The 21,604-nt window shown below is 40.1% G+C and overlaps 1 protein-coding gene across 3 annotated transcripts in view; it reads left to right on the top strand.

Annotated features, from left to right (window-relative positions):
* The window catches only part of GRIK1 (glutamate ionotropic receptor kainate type subunit 1), a 465,964-nt gene that overhangs the window by 285,091 nt on the left and 159,269 nt on the right, over window positions 1-21,604 (top strand). For all 3 annotated transcript variants that reach the window (XM_086413002.1, XM_086412991.1, XM_086413013.1), the window contains exons 2-3: window positions 11,367-11,534; window positions 16,016-16,273. In XM_086413002.1, the coding sequence (XP_086269128.1) occupies window positions 11,367-11,534; window positions 16,016-16,273 (426 nt within the window). The remainder of the gene's footprint in view (window positions 1-11,366; window positions 11,535-16,015; window positions 16,274-21,604) is intronic.

The following is a 21,604-nucleotide window of genomic DNA, read 5'->3' as shown; positions in this document are numbered from 1 at the left end:
ATTAGAATTATAGATGTGGCAATAAAGAGAGGCAATATAATATTGTATATTTAAGGAGCAGCTATCAACAAAGGAATAGATCAAATTTCCATCTTGTTTTCTGTTGATAGCTTCTGAAATGGCTATTATTTGGCAGGAATGTAAAACAGGAGTCAACAATACTGAAGCTTTCCATTTCTTGATTGTCAGCTAATAGTTTTATCCTTCCTTCCTGGATGACCTCGAAATGTATCACAACAGGCACATAGCAGCTAGTTGAGGCAATAGGCAGAGTTCAAGGAAAATCTGCTTTCCCTGTTTCTTGTTTGTTCAAGGAAAATATAATAAACAAAGAAACCTGATTTTTGTGTGGTACATCTATGTAGCTTTCTTTGCAAAATCGAGTATTTTTATTTTTTTTGAAACCCAGAGACTATTATTTGAAGTACTGAATAAAGTAGCATTTTACAAAGAGGAAAAGAATACAATAATTAAAAGCAGCCACTATTAAAACTCTCTTAAGACAATGGGGATACTGTATTAGTTTCCTGTGGCTGCTATAACAAATCACCACAAACTGATTGGCTTAAAACAACAGGCATGTGTTCTCTCACAGCTCTGGAGCCCAGAAGTCCAAAACCAAGCTGTCAGTAGGGTTGCACTTACTCTACGGATGATCAGGTTTCTTGCCTCTTCCAGCTTCCGATGGCTGCAGGCATTCCTTGGCTTGTGACTGCACCTCTCCTCTCTCTGCTGTTCTCTGTCCTCACCTGCTCCTGGGTAATGCTAACCAGTCTTGTGATTTTAATTACCACCTTTGGTGGTAACTCCCAAATTTCTAGCTTCAGTCCAGACCTCTCCCATAAAGTTCAGATCCATATTGTGACTTCCTGGTTGACACCTCTGCTTGTAATAGTGATTTTGATCACAAAATCACTACCCTCCAAGTCAAACACCTCTACTTAGGGGTCATCAGCAAATCCTGCCAGCTCTAACTTCAATTTTTATTTGGAACTCAACCACTTTTTGTCATGCCCCAGTACCTGTACCAACCATCATCGTCTCTCACCTGGATTATCTCAATGCCTCTTATTAAAATGACCTATTACTGCACCTGCTCCAGGAGTAGATCTCTCTGCTTCTGTTCTTGCCCTTCTCTTCCCTTCAGTTCAGTTCAGTCGCTTAGTCATGTCTGACTCTTTGTGACCCCTATAGACTGTAGCACATCAGGCTTCCCTGTCCATCACCAACTCCCAGAGCTTGCTCAAACTCATGTCCATCGAGTCGGTGATCCCATTCAACCATCTCATCCTCTGTCATCCCCTTCTGCTCCTGTCTCCCTTCCCTTCAGTCCATTCTTAATACAGAAACCAAGGAGGGTTAGACAATTCCAACCCCGTTTAATCTCACACTACTGCCACATTCACAACACTTCTGGCATTTCTGGTCATCCAGTGTGTGGAGGTTTTCCCACACCAAGCAATTCTCTGCGATGCCAACTGGGTGTCCCACAATTTAACTCAATGAAACCTGGAGATCATGTTAGATCTCATGGGGTAAGGACTCAGTCTCAAGAGACTTCCCTGCCTCTTCAGATGCCAATCTCAAGTGGTAGGTTCCCAGGCTACCTACAACTTCCATTCAACTTGGCTACAAAGCAGAGGTTCCCGTGATCTCTTCCCTCATGGATTTGCTTGTTAGAGCAGCTCACAGAGCTCAGAGAAATACTTAGTTATGTTTACCAGTGCGTTAAAGTGTATTTTAAAGCTTTCCCCTGATGGACAGGGAGGCCTGGCATGTTGCAGTCCATGGGGTCGCAAAGAGGTGGACATGACTTAGCAACTAAACAAACAACACAAACCAAACCACCTTCCTGTTATATGGATGTGGTCACCAACCTGGAACCTCTATGAAACCCATCCTTCAGGCTTCATTATATAGTCATGATTGATGAGCTCACCGGCCAGTGATGATTGATTTACCTCTAACCTCTCTCTCCTCCAGGGAAGTCAGAGGGTAGTACTGAAAGTTCCAACCCTCTAATCACTTGGTTGGTTCTGCTGGCAACCATCCCCCATCCTTAGAGGTGGTTTCCAAAGTCACCTCATTAACATAACAAAGACATTGATTGCTCTCACCACTTGGGAAATTCTAAAGGCTTTAGGAACCTTTTCTGTGCCAGAGAATGTAGAAGATCAAAGAATATGTTTCTTTTATTAAGTTACAAATTCACACAGGGTGATTCTCTTGAAATATGTCATATCATATCACTATTCTTCTCAAAATCTTCTCGTGATTCCCATCTCACTCAGTATTTAAAACCCAGTGTCCTGTTTTGGTCTATATGGCTCTCTGTGATTCCCACTGTGGGACATTCTATTCCTTCCAAGCAGTTTCCTTACCTCCTTCAGGATTTTACTCAGAAGTTGTCCCCTCAGTGAGATCTTTCCTGGTCTCTCACCTTGACATGTCAGTGGGCTTCTTGTTGATGAATGTAAACCTCAAAAGTCAAATTTTTGTCTGTTTTGTTCACAGTTGTATCCCATTTGCCTAGAACAGTGTCTGGCTCACAGTAGGGTGGGCATTTCATAAATAAATGAACAAATGAGAGAATGAATCATCGAATGAATGACTTCTTCAATAGTTACAGATATGACAAAGCAATGACCAGTTGAAGTAAAACAACAACACAAACAAGTAAATATATGTGGGGTGCAATTTTATTGCATCTCTGAAATGGTTGTTATGGGAATATATTCACCATTATCAGGTTAAGTAGAATCAAAACAACGTATTTGTTTTATAGGAACAAGATGGAGTGCTATTATTTTTGTGTGTTTTTTTTTTCCCCTCATCATCAATGAGATGGATTCCTGGAACAATGGAGTATTGTTTTTCTTGAATTCCTTTTGGGAAGAATGGTGTGCATTCCATACTGCCCACTCATCATCCAGAACAGGCTCCATCTAGAGTGAGCTGGGGTGGAAACAACGGGCAATAATAGAACAGCTTCTCTGTAAAATATGTGCCTGTGACAAGGACCTTCATTTCCACCATTGTGTACCTACACCGGCTTGGCTGGAATACCTCCCTGCTCCACAGAAAACTAGGGAATGACCAGTTCTCTTTTGTCATAACTAAAAACAGCTTTCTTCAGGGAAAGCACACATATACTTAATAGATATGTGTTGAACTGAGCTACACTCCTGGAAGCCATAAAGTCAGAGAAAAAGATCTTTAGGGGAAAGCAATGATTTGAAAGCAGATTAGGAAGCAGGTTATTAAGTATCCTTGGAAACAAAGTAAAAATAAATGTTAAAAGTATATTCAATCAATGGGACCTACAGCAAGGCTGGGTCATTTTAATATACAAATGTCTGGACCCCATTCCTTGACACAATTCTATGGGGTTATATATGAAATAAGGTCTAGAGAATGTTTGGAAACCGTTGTTTTGGATTTACCTTAGATATTCTTGTAAAAATGCAGAATTTGGTCTTGGCCTTCTCAAAGCACTGCCTTTTGCCTACAGTATTATGCTGTTGATCCTACAGCAGTAGGCTTTGTGACTATGAACAATTCTCTTGGAAGTCTCGATGGAACTACGTGGTGCAAGCCACGAGTTCTGACTAGGTTTCCATCTCCCCATCACCACATCCCACTGAAGGCAACCTACCCCCTGTGTAGGATGCAGCCATCTGTGGTTTCCAGCTGTGTCCCTATCATCACAAAACACTACTGTCTACATCTTAACATGACCTTGGTGCAGGAGTCTACCCAGTAGAGAGAAAAATCCTGCTACCTAAGTTTTACTGCAACTTCTAGTGAATTTTTCTTTGCTTACTGTGAATCAGTATGTTATGAATTCAGAATCCTGTTGGAAGAGAATGGTACATGCATAGATGTAACTTCTGTTAAATTGTCCATCTTCAATTTCAATGCTAAGCTGCTAAGTCACTTCAGTCGTGTCTGACTCTGTGCGACCCCACAGACAGCAGCCCACCAGGCTCCCCCGTCCCTGGGATTCTCCAGGCAAGAACACTGGAGTGGGTTGCCATTGCCTTCTCCAATGCATGAAAGTGAAAAGTGAAAGTGAAGTCGCTCAGTCGTGCCCGACCCTCAGAGACTCCATGGACTGCAGCCTTCCAGGCTCCTCTGTCCATGGGGTTTTCCAAGCAAGAGTACTGGAGTGGGGTGCCATTGCCTTCTCCATCAATTTCAATACTCTTGGGCTAAAAAATGAAGATGATGTGTATCTGAGTCAGCAAGGGCTACTATGATAAATACCATAGACAGGGTGGCTTCAACAGCAAACATTTGTCTCTCACAGTTTGGCAGTTGTCAAGTCCAAGTGATGATGACAGCAGATCTGGTGTCTGGTGAGAACATGTTTCCTGGCTTGTAGATGGTTATCTTTCCTCCTAGCCTCATATGATGGAGACTGCTCTTTCTTCTTCTTACAAAGATGCTTATTCCATCATTAGGGCTCCACTCTTCTGATCTCATTACTTCCCAAAGTCCTCTCCTCCAAATATTGTCACAGTAAGCCTTCAAATATGAATTTGGAGGATCACAAACATTCAGTCTGTAGCATTCTAGCATTGATTCTTTCAAAATTCAGGTCCTTCTTACATGAAAATGCATGTGTTTCATACCAACAGCCCCAGCATTCCAGCATTAACTCTAAAGCCCAAATCTAATCTAAACTTCATCTAAATCAGAAACGGGTGAGGCTCCAGGCAGAATTCACCCCAAGACAAAATTTTCCTCCAGCTATGAACTTGTGAAACCAAACAAGTTATTTACAAAATGCAATGTTGGGACAGGCATGAAATAGTTATTCCAACCCCAGAAGGGAGAAATCAGAAAGAAGAAACAGGTGATGGATCCCAAAGAAGTCTGAACTCTATCAAGGTGTCCAAGAGAGATCAAGCTTGGGGAATAACCCTCTTTGGCTCAATGTTCTGTCATTTGGACCCACTGCAGTAGCAAAAATCAGCCCATGGCTTGATGGAGCACTCAGTGGCCCACTGTGATGATCAGGCCACTTTACAGCTTTGCCCAAGGAGGTTACACTCTCAAAGTTCCCTGAGCAGCCCTGCTCCCATATCTCCCAAGTTGCCCCATACCAAAAACAGTTTTTTTGAGTTTTAAAACTACTTTAGAATATGTGCACACATTTTATCTTTTTATACTCCTTGTCGAGTGAGCATGTGTGGTAACTTTCCTCAAGTGAGAGATGCAGAGCAGAAGGGACAGAGTCTTTCACATTAGCTTCGTTTGTACCAACATCCTTCTTTCCTGCAGAGTATAATTGTAAAAACCGACACAAAGACCTTAGACCCTCATGAATAAAGCCTAAATAACAACCTTTATTAAGAAAAAAATGTTTTCTAGAACACAAAGAATTTTGCTGTGTATAGAATATTTGATGTGCTACCTTTATCATCCCAACCCAGGGATAAAACCTGGGTATCCTGCATTACCAGCAGACTCTTTACCACCTTCCCACCTGAGCTACGAGGGAAGCCCACGTTTATCATTTTAAATGGCACCAATATTCACAAACGAAGTCAGAACCTGACTCGGAATAAAACCAAGACCTTTTCTACATTCTGACCTTTTCATATTGTTTGGACAATGCGTTCTAAATTATCATTTGTCATGACCTCAGGCTGAAAATGATGGGTGAGCTGGGAAGAAGCTGAGAGGTATATATACTGATGATGACCTTTGACCCTTGTCCAAACTTCCTGTTGGTGATAAGACAGAGACTGATCCCTAACCATATTAAGAGGGTTCTGATTTTAATTCCACCATGTATGTTGGAAGAGGAAGGATTTCCTCATACTACCAAGCAAATCTCCAATACACTGTGCTGTGTGCTTAGTCACTCAGTCGTGTTGGACTTTTTGCAACCACATGAACCGTAGCCAGATTCCTCTGTCCGTGAGATTCTCCAGGCAAGAATACTGGAGTGGGTTGCCATTCCCTTCTCCAGGGGATCTTCCTGACCCAGAGATTGAACCCGGGTCTCCTGCATCGCAGATATATTCTTTACTATTGGCCACCAGGAAAGCTGATACCAACTGGGTATCCTGAAATTCAACTCAATCCTGACACCATCTATCTGGAGAAAGAATTAGAATCAGATTCTCCCATACTGCAGGGTCTCCCACACTGCAGGCAGATTATCATCTGAGCTACCAGGGAAGCCCATTAACTAGATTACTGGCTTATTGAAAAGAATGTACCTGGGTAACAGCCAGATGGCAGAGATGCATAAGACAAGGTACAGGGAAAAATTATGGAGCCTCCATGACCTCTCCCAGTACCCTACTCTCTCCAAATCCCCATGTTCACCAACCCAGAAGCTCTCTGCTACTGCTGATACTGCTAAGTCACTTCAGTTGTGTCCGACTCTGTGTGATCCCATAGACGGCAGCCCACCAGGCTCCCCCGTCCCTGGGATTCTCCAGGCAAGAACACTGGAGTGGGTTGCCATTTCCTTCTCCAATGCAGGAAAGTGAAAAGTGAAAGTGAAGTCGCTCAGTCGTGTCCGACTCTTAGCGACCCCATGGACTACAGCCTATCAGGCTCCTCCGTCCATGGGATTTTCCAGGCAAGAGTAGTGGAATGGGGTGCCATTGCCTTCTCCGCAGAAGCTCTCTAAGTGCTATCTTTTTGAGTTTTTATAGAGGCTCCATTACACAGGTATTGATCATTTAAATCATTAGCCATTGTCCTTTGAACTCAATCTCCAGCCCCACTCCCCTTCCCAGAGGTCAGAAATGGGCTTGGGAATGAGTCTGAAAGTTTCGATCCTCTAGTCATATGGCAGATTCTCCTAAGAAGCAGTTCCCATCCTTAGGTATTTTTCAAAAAGCTCTTCTTTAATACAACAAAAGACATCTTTATTGCTCTCCCCACTTAAGAAATCTCAAGTTTTAAGAGTCTGGTGCCAGAAATGAGGTCAAAGACCAAATATGAACTTTTTCTCACAAATCACAATATCACATATACCCAGGCCATGAGGAATGATTGATAATCGGTACTCAGTTTGATTCACATAAAAGAAAATGGAAAATACTTCTATGTCATTCACATAATAAAAACAGAAAAAGAAAATAGTGTATGTGAAAAATACAAATAATACTTCTTAACTTTGGGTACATATGAGGTGTGACTGTAAGTCATGAAAGTGAACATGGAAAAGCCAGGCACATGGATTTTGTGGTTTATCACCCTCCTGCACTCCATCCGCCATGCTCTGCTTCACAGCAGTTACAGTTAAAAAAAAAAAGAAAGAAAGCTGGTTTTTCATCTTCATTTGTTTCCTTACCTTCACTGAGGAACTCTCAAATGCCTGCTTTCTTCTCTTATGCACTGACTTGACGGAGATGATTTAGAGAAAATAAAATGGTCATGGGTGAGAGGGGCCATTTAACTCTCCCTTGAACCTAAGCTACTTTCTTAGTTTTGCTTTCTCCAACCCTTCTGTGGCTCATTGAATTTTTAAGGGAAGTCATGCTCAGCTCAGCTTAAATAATAAAAATAGAGAGAAGCATTGACCTCAAGACAAAGGGAAAGGGGGGCAGAGCAGCAAAAGGAGCGAAAAGAACACAGAAGACAAACAGAGGAAGGAACAAGCTAGGTGTTCCTCCCCTGGAAACCATGGAACCCAGGCATCCAGAAGTTGACTATATGGAGAGCCCCAAACACTTGAAAGGTCTCATTGACAAGCTCACAGCTACAAATCTAAAAATAATAATAATAACAGAAGTAGTAGTAAATAACAGTAGTAGTTTAAAATAGTAATAGTAATAACACATATGTCTTTAGGTATGTGTCCCTCTAATCCTTCTATCAAAGACACTGAAATTCAATTTTGTAAAATCTGCAGCTTTGGGGAGGAGAGAGGAAGTTGGCTGATGCTGAAAGAGTCTGCTTCTGTTTGAGGTCTGGCACCTTTTAATAACTTCCTCCTGTTTCTATCATATTCCGCTTTCTTGGTACTTCCCCAGGCTTGTATATATCTCACTTCACTATAGGTTTTTGGTATTTGCAATCTTCTCTGAAGAAAAGGTTGGGGCTTCTCCAATGGCAGTAGTAATAAAGAACCCACCTGCCAGTACAGGAGACATAAGAGTCTCGGGTTTGATCCCTGGGTAGGGAAGATCCCCGGGAGAATGGAATGGCTACCCACTCCAGTAGTCTTGCCTGGAGAATCCCATGGACAGAGGACCCTGGCTGGCTACAGTTCGTAGGGTCCAAAAGAGTAAGAAACAACTGAAGCAACTTAGCACTAAAGGAAAAAGGAGATAGTGGTGGGGTATTGAGCTAATGACACCATTTATAATGCTTGCTTGGTGAAGGAATGAAGGAAAATTGCCCCCAAAATGACAAAACAGAGTGTACCCTCATACCACCTAAGCACGTAACAAAATCACTTAATATTCTCTTAAACTCAGGTATAGCCAGCTTTATGTAAAATACAACTCTATACCAATAAACAATTTTGAAGTGAAGGGGGAGTTCTACAAGTGCTGAGTCCTTTCTTTATCCTCATTATCCATGTGTGAAATGAAAGACGCTCAGTCGTGTCCAACTCTTTGTGACCTGACCCCATGGACTATATGGTCCATGGGATTCTCCAGGACAGAATACTGGAGTGGGCGGCCTTTTTATTCTCCAAGGGATCTTCCCAACCAGGGATCAAACCCATGTCTCCCGCATTGCAGGTGGATTCTTTACCAGCTGAGCCACCAAGGAAGCCCTATTCATGTATAATAATACTCATTTATGAGGCATGATTGAGTGTTCAGATTACTTTCACTGCATTTACTATTCCCTTTCCAGAGCAATCATCCAAGGGAAGCCCAATGTAAGCAAGGCAGCATCATTAACTTCATTTAGAGATGACATATATCATGACGTAAATATATTTATATTTATAATGAATTGAGTATGTTAAAGACAAAGATTTCTGATTATGAATAATTTGGGCAAAATGTGTCATATCTTTGTTCATGTTTTCATTTATGAACACAAATATACTACCTCCTACCTGTATTGTTATAAGTTTTAAATGAAATATTCATAGTGAAAGAGCTATTTTATAGAAACTTTCTTCCTGGTACTTAAAAAATCTTTCTCAAAGAAAAAATAGGTGGACCAAGGTTTAGACTTCAGAACTTCTGATTATGATACAGGTATTTGTTCTTTCCTACCAGCCTGTCTCGTGCAGATTAAAGGTGCTCGTGACTTAGCCAGTGATTAACTTTTCTCAACCAGGTGGTCCCCAACCTTCAGGATCTGATGCCTGATGATTTGAGGTGGAGCTGATGTAACAATAGTAGAAATACAGTGCACGATAAATGTAATACACTTGAATCATCCCCAGATCATCGCCACTTCCACCCTTGGTCCGTGGAAAAGTTATCTTTCATGAAGCATGCCCCTGGTGCCAAGAAGTTTGGGGACTGCTGAACTATCACTGCAGGTTAAACATTTTAAGATACTTTGGTCTCTGTGAGGGTATTGATTCAGTCCATCCTCCTGAGGGTCTCACCATGTTCTTGGGGAGATAGACAAGTAAACAAGTAATTGCTATAACTACTGTGGAAATTCCAGCATCAAGGAGTTTCTGATCTTAAGAAGGGGCTATTCCCATTGTGGGTCATCTGGACTGTGGCAGGAAGCCACTGTACATCCATCTTTTTCTGGTGACCAAGTGTCTACTGTGGGAGCTCACTGCATCCCTTTTGAGCATCTACTGACAGTTCTGAGAGAATCTGAAAGTCCCTCCAGCCTAGGACCTGTTTACCAGTGTCTGACAAAAAAAGAAAAAAAATGCAAAGTCAAAGAGCAGGCATTTTCCTAAGGTTAATTTCAGAACAAATAATATGATTCCACAGGAAAACATTAACAAAGCCAAGTCCTATTCATCTCTGGTTTCTCAGAGAACAGAGAAATAATCTCCACACGCATCTCACATCATCAGTCTAAAAAACCCAGAGACATTTCCTAAGGAGCCAAAATAGTCAAATCAAACATCTTAGCTTTCAAAAATGGGCACTAGTTAATTTTTTAACACAGAAAGTCAGTTTAGGAAGAATTTGCCTCTCCATCAAATAATTTTAAATTAAAAATTACAGATGAGTAGTCATTTATTGTTCTTTCAAACTAGAGTCAAATTCATTTTCTGAAGTGAGAGTCTGCCAATGGAAGCTCTTTTTCTTAGAAAGAATAATCATAGGTTGTACCTGTGCCAGTGATGTTCAATTTTCACACTCAGATTTTTGTTTTGTTTTTGTCTGTGTTTCGAGTGGAGAGAAAACTTGAAGCATTTGCAAACCAGTCTCAATGGTGAGAGTAAACAAATAGTAGTATACTAGTTACAAGTGTTCAGCCTTCTCTGGGCACCAATGAATATGTTTTTCCAAAGAAATAGAGGACTATTGATTTTAATCAAGGAGCAAGTTAAGTGGTCAACAGTTAAGAGCCTCTACATTATGTTCTGTGTCTGTTGAGAATCCCAGGACAGCCCTTAAAGAACATTTAGAATGTATATTTAATAATACTTATATTGCCTTTATGAACATCAAAGTCGGAGCTGAATTCTCTGATGACTGTTTAAGCGCTGATATTTTGTATCGTAGCTTGTGATGAGGTCCTCGTGTTTAAGATGGCAAAGACAGTGCATGTGTTTGTTGAGCGGAGGAACACTCAACACTCTCCAGAGATAGAATGTACGTTTGCTCTGCAACACAATCAGTTTCTCAAAGTAACACAAAAACAGTTTTGTTTTGTTTTTTTAATCTGCCCGTGCACTTTGGAAAGTATTAGGATATGACTGCAGAATTCTGAGCCACAAGGAAGAGGTATGTTCATTCTGAAAAAAATCTGAGCGTACATGTGACTCATTTTGACCCTACTCAAATCTGTGTGATTCTTCTGAAGTCAAGAATGTCTATTTTTTTTTAATAGAATGAGTTTCATTCTAAGGAAAGATTGTCCTACCAGGATACAGCTGAGATTGTGCTTAGGTCAACCACAGAATGATTTATGTCCACACTGTGGATAATCATCCTCCATCGAATTATCAATCATACTTGATGTGATACTAAATATTTGGAATCCATTCACCATCTGATAGGTATTGCACAGTCCAGTATTGGATTTGAAATCTTAAGCACACATATGAAGTTTTATCTGCATCTGATATGCTGATAGATGTAACTTTTAACTGGGGTTGGGATCTATTTTGACTATCCTTACTTTGATTCTTCTGGGCCTTTTGCTCATATCACTTATATTCTTCTCTTTAAAGAATGCACATGGATAATATAACTAATGCTTTTCATGCATCTCTTTTGCTTCTGCAGGAGGGATCTTTGAAACTGTGGAAAATGAACCTGTTAACGTTGAAGAATTAGCGTTCAAGTTTGCAGTCACCAGCATTAACAGAAATCGAACCCTGATGCCTAACACCACATTAACCTACGATATCCAGAAAATTAACCTTTTTGATAGTTTCGAAGCCTCACGGAGAGGTAACTATTTTCACACTTGTAAAAGCTTCTTTGGGTGATGTTTCTGCTCAAGTCACCTTCTCTTTGCTACCTGCCCTTTTGCACAGCAGACATCTCTGTGCCAAGGGTTTGCTGGCGATCTCAGCCCAGCATCATCTGAACCCTCCTAATGGACGTTGCCTAGTTCTGTTTTCTGGGCCTTTCTGATCAGCTTGCCCTTCAGTGCCCTCCACTCTATGATTAACTGGTTCAGCTGTGAATGGAAAATGTCAAGCTTGATCTGTTTTTCCTTCCTGAGGCTGAGATACCACCATGAAATTGTACAGTGCAGTCAAATAAAACTTTGTGGAAGGTCATACCTACTGAGCATGTGGAAATGCCCACAACACACAGACTTCACAACCTGAATTCTAAGCGGCCATGAGCCACTGGGTTTACCTAGCATCCTCTCAAATATTACCTTATTCCCTTTCCGCAAGATCAGAGAAATGTGAAGATTATGAATATTGAATCATTATGTTTTACACCTGAAACTATTATAATATTTTATGTCAATTATACCTCAATTTTTTAAAAAGGGAAAAATAGGAAAAAAAATAATGGAACTGTGTAATAAATAAATAAAGCAGGGAAATTTATGGGATCAAAGAAAATCTTTTGTGTCTGAACAGAAGACAATTTCCTAGAAAATAATCTAAGTTGCATGTAGGCTGCAAGGTTTGTCTCATGGAAAGAGTCTTTGATGTGGGACTTATTACAAATCCTCCAAACACTTCCAAGATGACCCTTTCAAGCCGCATTTGACGTACTTGAAGATAGACTCTAACTAGAGAGTTGTTGGGTTTCCCTACAGGTGTTCGTCTGGGAATATCACCCCAGAATACGAGGGGCTCTTTCTCTTTTAGAGAAAGAAAATTAACCTTTTTGATAGTTTCGAAGCCTCACGGAGAGGTAAATATTTTCACACTTGTAAACTAGTGAAAGACACAGAATGGGGACTTCCCTGGCGGTACAGTGCTGAAGACTTTGCCTTCCAGTGCAGGGGGTTCAGGTTTCATCCTTAGTTGGGGAGCTAAGATTTCACAAGCCTCACAGTCAAAAAGCCAAAACACAAAACAGAAGCAATACTGTAACAAATTCAATAAAGACTAAAAAAGGTCCACATTAAAAAAAAAATCTTACAAACACATACAATTAAGGGGAATACAATGAATGCCATGTTCACGCCAATTTCCAAGTAACTAAACATGGGTTGTTTCCACTTAGAGTCAACCTCATTAGGACTGCAGGGTGTGTTCACTTAATACAGTCTTCTGCCAAATTCTTGTGTCCTTTTGAAAAAAAACACAAAACTGAAATTTGCTTTCCTGGGAGTACAGATGAATATTGAATAGTATAGTGGTTTTCTTCAAAAATCTATAGCTTCATCTGAGTATAAGAATATTTCCCTTTTTAAAGATCAATAAAGTTGCAGATACTATATAGGTCAGAGTTGTCTGTAAACACATAATAAAACTTTGTGTTTATACAGAACTTTAAAGTGTATAAGCATCTTCACATAAATTATCTCTATGAGTTAGTTAGATCTGTCTCTGTCCCTTCCTCTCTGTATCTCCTCTCTGTGTCTCTCTTTGTCTCTTCTCCCTGTCTCTCTCAGACACACATGCTCACATACACACTCATGCAAAACACTGTTGAATAAATATTCCCAGAAAGCCAGCCACACTTAACAATAATACTTCAACCCACATAAAATCCAAACCATTTTTGTGACCTGAAGTACCTACCATATTTATAAATTAAACACTCCCAAAGCTTCTTAAAACTGGTAATTTTCTGGCAAACAGAATTCAAAAGGATTGATTTTCTGTCAAGTAATATTAGAATCCCCGAGCTAAATATTAGCAGAAATCTCAATCCACTGCCGATGTTAGACAAAACAAGAGTTCATATACTCTCATGCCTTCACTTTTTCTTGCTAACCAGTGAAAGCACATCCAGAAAATTAGCATCTGAGGACAGTTTTCACCTATAGTATTAGAAAATTATGCCTTTATGTCTTGTGTGATAATTCAGTAATGAAGAGCACAGTGTCACAAAGATCCTTGTGAATGATTGCGTACACTAGCTGTCCCACAGATACGTGAAATATCGTTCTCAAAATTTTATGTATTAATTTTTCTCTTTAAATCAAGTCAGATAAGCTTAACAAGGCCATATATTTTTTTCTGCTTATCTTTTACTTGTGAAATGGCATTATTAGAAAAATCAACACAATTTCATTTATACATGTTGCTATTATTTAATTCATATATTCAGCTATTGTTTCTCAGCAGTTCCAAATTCTTTTAAACTAGCATTAATATATAAATTTGAAATGTTTTTACACTTATGTTTAATGCCAGCATATATCTATGATAGGGCTTCCCTGGTGGCTCACACAGTAAAGAATCTGCCTGCAATGCAGGAGTCCCGGGTTCAATCCCTGGGTCAGGAAGATCCCTGGAGAACGGAATGGCAACCCACTCCAGTATTCTTGCCTGGAGAATTCCATGGATGGAGGACCCTGAAGGGCTATAGTCCATGGGGTCACAAAGAGTCAGGCACAACTGAGTGACTAACACTTTTACTTTATGAAGTTATAGAAGATAATCTGTCCCAACCTCTCTGGAAGATAATTTGGTTTATATATATCAAGAAATTTAAAAATATCAATAGCATTTAATTATAACTGAAAATCTACTCTAAGAATGTAATGTAAAAGCTAGAGAAAAATATAAGAACTACAATAAGTGCTTATAATATTACTTCTAATAACCAAAAATTAGGAGCAACTTAATTCAGTACCATATGTACAGTCACTCAGCCAGTCATGTCTGACTCTTTGCAACCCCATGGACCATGGCTCACCAGGCTTCTCTGTCCATGGAACTTTCCAGCCAAGAATACAGGAGTGGGTTGCCATTCGCTTCTCCAGGGGATCTTCCCAACCCAGGGATCTAATCCAGGTCTCCCACATTGCACGCAGATTCTTTACCATCTGAGCCACCAGGGACACGCCATTCTGCATCATCAGTCAGTTCAGTCGTTCAGTCATGTCTGACTCTTTGCTACGTAGGGCTAGTTAAATAAGTAATGACACTCAGCATCATGGATTAGGCTATTCTATGCCACTAAAAATATTACTTTTGCATAATTTATAATGACTTGAGGGTAAGAGTGTGCCTTTAGTGTTAAACTTAGTGTTGAATACAGAAAGCAATGTATCAAACTGTATCTATATCATGTTCAATTTTTAGATAAATCAGAATACCAAAATACTAGGTTGGCCAAAAAGTTCGTTTGGATTTTCCAACAAACTTCTACAGAAAAACCTGAACAATCCTTTTAGTCAACTCAATGTGAATTTATATTATTCGAAGTTGATGGAATTTCAGGGCTGTTTTTACTTTCTTATAATTTTCAATATTCTAAATTATATCAAGGAGTGTATATAATCTTATAATACAAAGAAATTAATGTTAAAATTAATTTTTATGTACATATCTGCTTTATTTTGTTCAACTACATGTTGGTGAATGTTGATGTAGAAATAGGCCCGTCCTTGAGCTGGGTCCCTGGACTCCGGTCAATTCTACCATTATCCAGAGACCCTGACTCACTGCATTGCTTATGACATTAGTGAAAAGGTGAAAAGTGAAAGTCACTCAGTTGTGTCCAACTCTTTGCGAACCCCTGGACTATACTGTCCATGGAATTCTCCAGGCCAGAATACTGGAGTGGGTGTCCTATCCCTTCTCCAGGGAATTTTCCCAACCCAGGAATCCAATCAGGTCTCCTGCATTGCAGGCAGATTCTTTACCTGATGAGCTACCAGGAAAGCCCAGGTAGTGGGTTCATGACATTAGTGGGTTGGACCGTATATCTTCTAAGACCCTTTTAAGCTATGATAATCTATTATTCTGTAATTAATTAAGTACCAGTATCACTGAGCATTCTTTAGCAAGACCTCTTTTCTGAATTTTGGGAAGGACTGGAACTAAAGTACTCTGCAGCCACCCAGAGAGGCTTCTGATTCAGTGACCATGTTAGTTATCTTCACTGCCATGTTGTCACATGACAGAACTGAATTCACTTGGCCAATGGCTTATAGTCACTCTGAGCGCTTCTGGGTGGCATCACACCAATCAAGAGATTAAACTCCATCTGATTAAAAGTAATGAAGTGAGACCAACAACTCATTTTTGTTTGCAGGGCTTTGGCCCTGTGATGTGTTGCTAATCATTTCAACATCTGCATCTCTACTATTTAGTATCTTAGGGATGTTGGAAGTTGGATTAAGCATGTTTCCTCAACACACAGATGGAGAGTGAAAGAAAGTTTCCAATAGTGCAAATAAGGAGGAACCATGAAAGGGGAGATTAAATTCACAGAGCTCTCTCTCTTTCTCTCTCCCTATCCCCACTTCCCCCCTCCACTCTCTCCTTGTCTGTGGACATCAGCATGTGACCAGCTGGCGCTTGGTGTGGCTGCTCTCTTTGGTCCTTCCCATAGCTCCTCTGTCAGTGCTGTGCAGTCTATTTGCAACGCTCTCGAGGTTCCACATATACAGACTCGCTGGAAACACCCCTCCGTGGACAACAGAGACCTGTTTTACATCAACCTCTACCCTGATTATGCGGCTATCAGCAGGGCGGTCTTGGATCTGGTCCTCTACTACAACTGGAAGACAGTGACCGTGGTGTATGAAGATAGCACAGGTATGGACTCACACAAGCCCTCACCTGGCCATGTGTGGTTGGCATAAAGGGAGCCAGAGTATTCTCTAGACATTGACTCATCAGGCAGAGTGCATGAAGATGGTTTTTTATATGAAGCTAATTGAGTATTCTAGTTTGAACCAGTTGATAGCTGGTTCCTATCAACTCCCCAAAGGGTTGATCCTTTCTGATGACCCTTTCATCATCAAACTTAAGGGCACTTTAAGAAAAAAGAAATATCACCTTATTAACATATGTTGTAATCTAATCTGAATAGTAATGGTGCAATTTAATGTATCCAGCTCCATTAAGAATATGATCATGGTTCCATTGTTAAATAAAACAGAGAAAGTTTGGAAACAACCACTTCAGAGTACGATTCCAATTCAATAAGTAGCTATGTAAATATCTTGAAAAGTTTCTAAGGTAGGTAAAGCAACTGTACTCCAATAAAAATTAATAAAAAATTAAGTACATCAACAGAAGAATCCAATTAGAGGTTGTATTGATAGATCTGATCATTTCATGGGGAAAGGACTAGGAACCCTGGTAATGAGTCCTTAATGAAGCTCGTTTTGTTTCACCTGCTAACTTTAAGGTGAAGGACAGATACTTGCTGAGCACCTCCCTAGACATTTCTCTGACCTTACCCAATTGGAAGTTTCTTTCACTGGTACCTTCCCCTCTTGCCTTCTGTTTACATTTTGAGGCTTGTTGGAGTTAAAGACCCCTTTCATGCAGTTTAAATTCTGCCAGTAACACTTCCCACATAGGAAAGTCCAAGTCCTTCTAATTTAAAACTCTTCACCATCTAACCATTCTCATCTTCATTAATCCAAGTACTAACTGAGCTACATCCCCAGTTCTCTCACATCATTTCTTAAATACCCCCAAGTCCATCCCAAATCTTTCTTTCTGAGGCTGGCCCCTCACTTTGGAAGGTCTGCCATGTAAGCTCCAAGGTGGTAAGTTCCCCCACTCTCCATGATCACACTCAACTCCCCTTTCTTTCTAAAGCTCTCTGAGACCACACTGGGAGTTAACAGCACATTATAAATATAAGCATTATATTACATGCTCTCATGATCTGTTTAAATGTTTATGAGACTAGAAATTCCAAAAAGTTGGAATTTTATCTTATTTTTAAAATCTGCTACCTAGCACTATACACCTAGTCCTGGTATATAGGGAAGTGCTTAGTAATTACGTGTGGAAAGAATAATACTATTTTCTTTCTGGAATTATTTTTTCAAGAATCAAAATTATCTCCTTTCCTTAATCTATACATTTGGTAGTAAGACTAATAAAATTATCAGCAAAAATTACCAAACCAAACATTTCTAAACTTTTTAATAGTATCTCACTTTTTCACTCTTTCTCACCAGATACTAGCATTTATGGATACTGTTCCTCAGAAGATGAACAAGGAGCCTCTATTTGGCACTAAACTCTGTTTCCATTTTCAGCTCTCAGACTTTTGTGGTTGGAAATATGCATTTATATATTTTCTTATACCTCATCTCATTTTAAAAAGAAGTAAACTAGTTGACTGTACATATAATTTATAAATACCAAATTCAAAATAGTCCTACTAGGAAGGATAAACCACAGGCAGTGGCAGTGGCTTCTTAGAGTGTCACCTGCTTGCTGTGAAGGAAGAAAACATATTAACAAATGAACTCCATACGTATACTTAAAGAGCCTTATGATATACATTATATTGTACACTGGTATAGTAAGACCTTTCATGTTGTCTACCTTTGTACATAGAGAATTCCATGAGTTAATAAAATAATGCTATTGACGGAGGAGCCTGGTGGGCTGCAGTCCATGGGGTCTCGAAGAGTTGGACACGACTGAAGCGACTTAGCAGCAGCAGCAGCAGTACATTCTTTAGCATAATTTTCTCTCATTATTTCTACCATTTCCAGCAAAACAGGACCATCTAAAAGGAAAACAAATCAATGAATAATATTGTGGCAGCTGGATTTAATTTAACTAAAGGTGTGGGCATAACTTGTAGACTGCAAATTGTATTGAGAAAAACTATAATTTGCAAAACGATAATACAAAAGTTGATATCCTAACCGCCCTTTAGATTTCGAGTGAGTTCCCACAACTGACAGCCATTTTGCATAGAGGGAATTTGAACCATCATTTCTATTACCTTTAAAAAGAAACCGAAATCTCTTCATTCCTATTGAGTTCACCTGCGCACAGTTGCTCATTAAATGCTTACTAAAATTGAAAAATCCAAAATGAGTGTGTGTTTGCCCATTAAGTTAGAGATGATTCATGGTAAAATTATTTTGCTCACAAAGACATTAAAAATGTAAATGAATAATCAATTGAGCCATTAAATTGGAACCCAGAGAGTAAACAGGTCAACTGAGATCAATAACAGCAGACATCTTTTGACTCTGAGTGGGTTTAATACTGCTTGACTCAGGTATTTGGTTGCCGTAATTATCAAGCCATAAAAAGGAGAAAACTTACTAAACCTGAAGGAAAAGAAAGGACTTAGGTGTGCTCAGCACCGCCCTTACACCAGAATTAAGTACCCATTAAAGAGAGCACTTTATTGGGATTTGTTTAGGAGTTTGTTAAATAGCCTGAAGCCAGCGCAGATGTCTATGGGACTAAATGGTCCATAACTCCCATTGAAGTCAACGGGAACACTGTGCGTGTCTCTGAGGACAAAGTCCAAATCACTATATACTAGTAGGCAGAATTCTGTCCTCTAGAAGAGCAAGTGTAGAGAGACCCCAGAGAACAGTTATGGGGAGTGAAGTTTTGCCTCGCTTCCTCTCTCTCTCTCTCTCTCTCTGTTGCCGGGATGTTCTTCCCATCAGTCACCTACTTCTCTCTGACTCCCACACTTACCCTAGGCAATGGGAAACTGCTGCTCATTGGTCATCCTCTCTGTTTCATTAGACCCCTGGTGGAAGCCTGGCTTCCATCCCTCGACACGCATCAAAAAGAGCTGAGAAGCTGAGCACCAAATCAGTGTGGAGAATATTCAGCAGTTTCTGCTTTCTCACGGCCAATGTTAGTGAAATGTAACCACCGTCAGTTCTGTAGAACAAGGGCCTGCAAACTTTTTTCTCAAAGGGGCTAGATACTAATACTCTATAGTTCAGGTTTTATGAGCCATAGTGCCTTGGTCACAACTGTTGTGCTGACGTAGCAAGAAAACAGTCACAGGCAGTACAGAAACAGTATCAGTCCAGTTCAGTTTAGTTGCTCAGTCATGTCTGACTCATTGCGACCCCGTGAATCGCAGCACGCCAGGCCTCCCTGTCCATCACCAACTCCCGGAGTTCACTCAGACTCACATCCATCGAGTCAGTGATGCCATCCAGCCATCTCATCCTCTGTCGTCCCCTTCTCCTCCTACCCCCAATCCCTCCCAGCATCAGAGTCTTTTCCAATGAGTCAACTCTTCACAGGAGGTGGCCAAAGTACTGGAGTTTCAGCCTTAGCATCAGTCCTTCCAAAGAAATCCCAGGGCTGATCTCCTTCAGAATGGACTGGTTGGATCTCCTTGCAGTCCAAGGGACTCTCAAGAGTCTTCTCCAACACCACAGTAGTGTGTTCTAATAAACCTTTGGGATTCCCTAATAGCTCAGTTGGTAAAGAATCTGCCTGCGATGCAGGAAACCCCAGTTCGATTCCTGGGTGGGGAAGATCCACTGGAGAAGGGATAGGCTACCCACTCCAGTATTCTTGAGCTTCCCTTGTGGCTCAGCTGGTAAAGAATCTGTCTGCAATGCCGGAGACCTGGGTTCAACCCCTGGCTTGGGAAAATCCCCTGGAGAAGGGAAAGGCTACCCACTCCAGTATTCTGGCCTGGAGAATTCCATAGACTGTAAAGCTCATGGGGTTGCAAAGAGCTGGACACAACTGAGCGACTGGCACTGCACTAATAAACCTTTATTTACAACAAATAAGGAAGCCAGTATGGTTGGATTACAGAGAGGGAAGATGTGACTCTGTCACACTTGTGAGCATTAAAGATCATGGAGGGCTTTGTAGATTATTGGAACAAGCTTCAGTTCCTCATGAAATGGGCAACCATTGCAGAGTTTTCAGAAGACGAGTGACATGATCAAATTTATATCATAAAAAGATCACACTGGCCTTTGTATAATAAAATGACATAGAGAGGCAAGGATAAAATCGGTGGCTCCTACTGAAATCAAGGCAAGAGATGAAAGTGATAGCAATAGAGGAGTGAGGAATGGTCAGATACTGGAAGTATTTTGATGTTGAGCTAGCATAATGCTCTGAGGGAGTGTAGGCTGGATGAAAGAAATAGAGGAGTCAAAGATAACTAAGCTTTTCGGCCTGAGCCAAAGGATGGAGTTACCTTTGCCTGAGATGGGAAAAGGTATATATGGAAATAGTTTGGAGAAATAAGGAGCGGGGGTTCAGTCATAAATCTGTTCTTTGATTTTGCAATGTCTAGTAGACCTCCGCATGTAGTTGAGGAGTAGGCAGTTAATATATGAATCTGGAGTTCAGGAATATAGTGGACACTGGGATACAAACTCAAGGGTCCTCAGGATTTTGATGGAACTAGATGAGGCCATCAGTTAAGTCAATTCCATCCAGATATGTTCATAAAACATAGTACTTAAGGTTTTTTTTTTTTATCCATGGTTGCCTTATGTCATTTTTCAACACATCAGAGCATGAAATTTATAAAATGCAGCCTACAATAAAGAAATATTATCTGTCACTTAAAACATACTCTCAAAGTTTTACAATGAGGATTCATTTGAAATAATCTAACATATATAAAAATGTCAATGATCCAAAGAAACACTGAATCTAGAAAGAAAACCCAAGAAAAATGACAACTGCAAAAATTACAATGACTAAAGTCTCGAAGTGCTGACTGATTGCCATGCACTATTCTAATTATTGAATGTAATTAACTCATTTAAAATGCTCAACCACCCTGTAAGTAAGTGTAATAGCTACTCTTTGGCTATATTTAAACAGTGACTTGGGTTTGTTATGCCTATATTTTCCTTCACTTCCCCAAAGAAAATAGAAATATACTATATAGAAGCAAGAACCTACAAAGGTCTAAAATTTGGACTTGAAGAAAATTAAACATTTTGACATAAGTGGTCAAGCCAAAAAATAATCAGTACCAAGTAAAGGAATAAGTGAATTTTTCACCTTAGCAATCATAATTTACATCTCTCTGTTGTTATGATCACCTGTGCTAGCCAAAACACTCTGCTACCCACCCTCCTACCATCCTACCTGAAGTAGTTGGAGAATGGAAAATCCTGGGCACTCAGTACCAACATGATTATA

This window comes from Bos grunniens, chromosome 1, assembly GCF_055505025.1.
Source record: "Bos grunniens cultivar Pamir isolate PY7600 chromosome 1, Bosgru_T2T1.0, whole genome shotgun sequence".
Taxonomy (NCBI): domain Eukaryota; kingdom Metazoa; phylum Chordata; class Mammalia; order Artiodactyla; family Bovidae; genus Bos; species Bos grunniens.
This window is presented reverse-complemented; position numbering and strand designations above follow the sequence as displayed.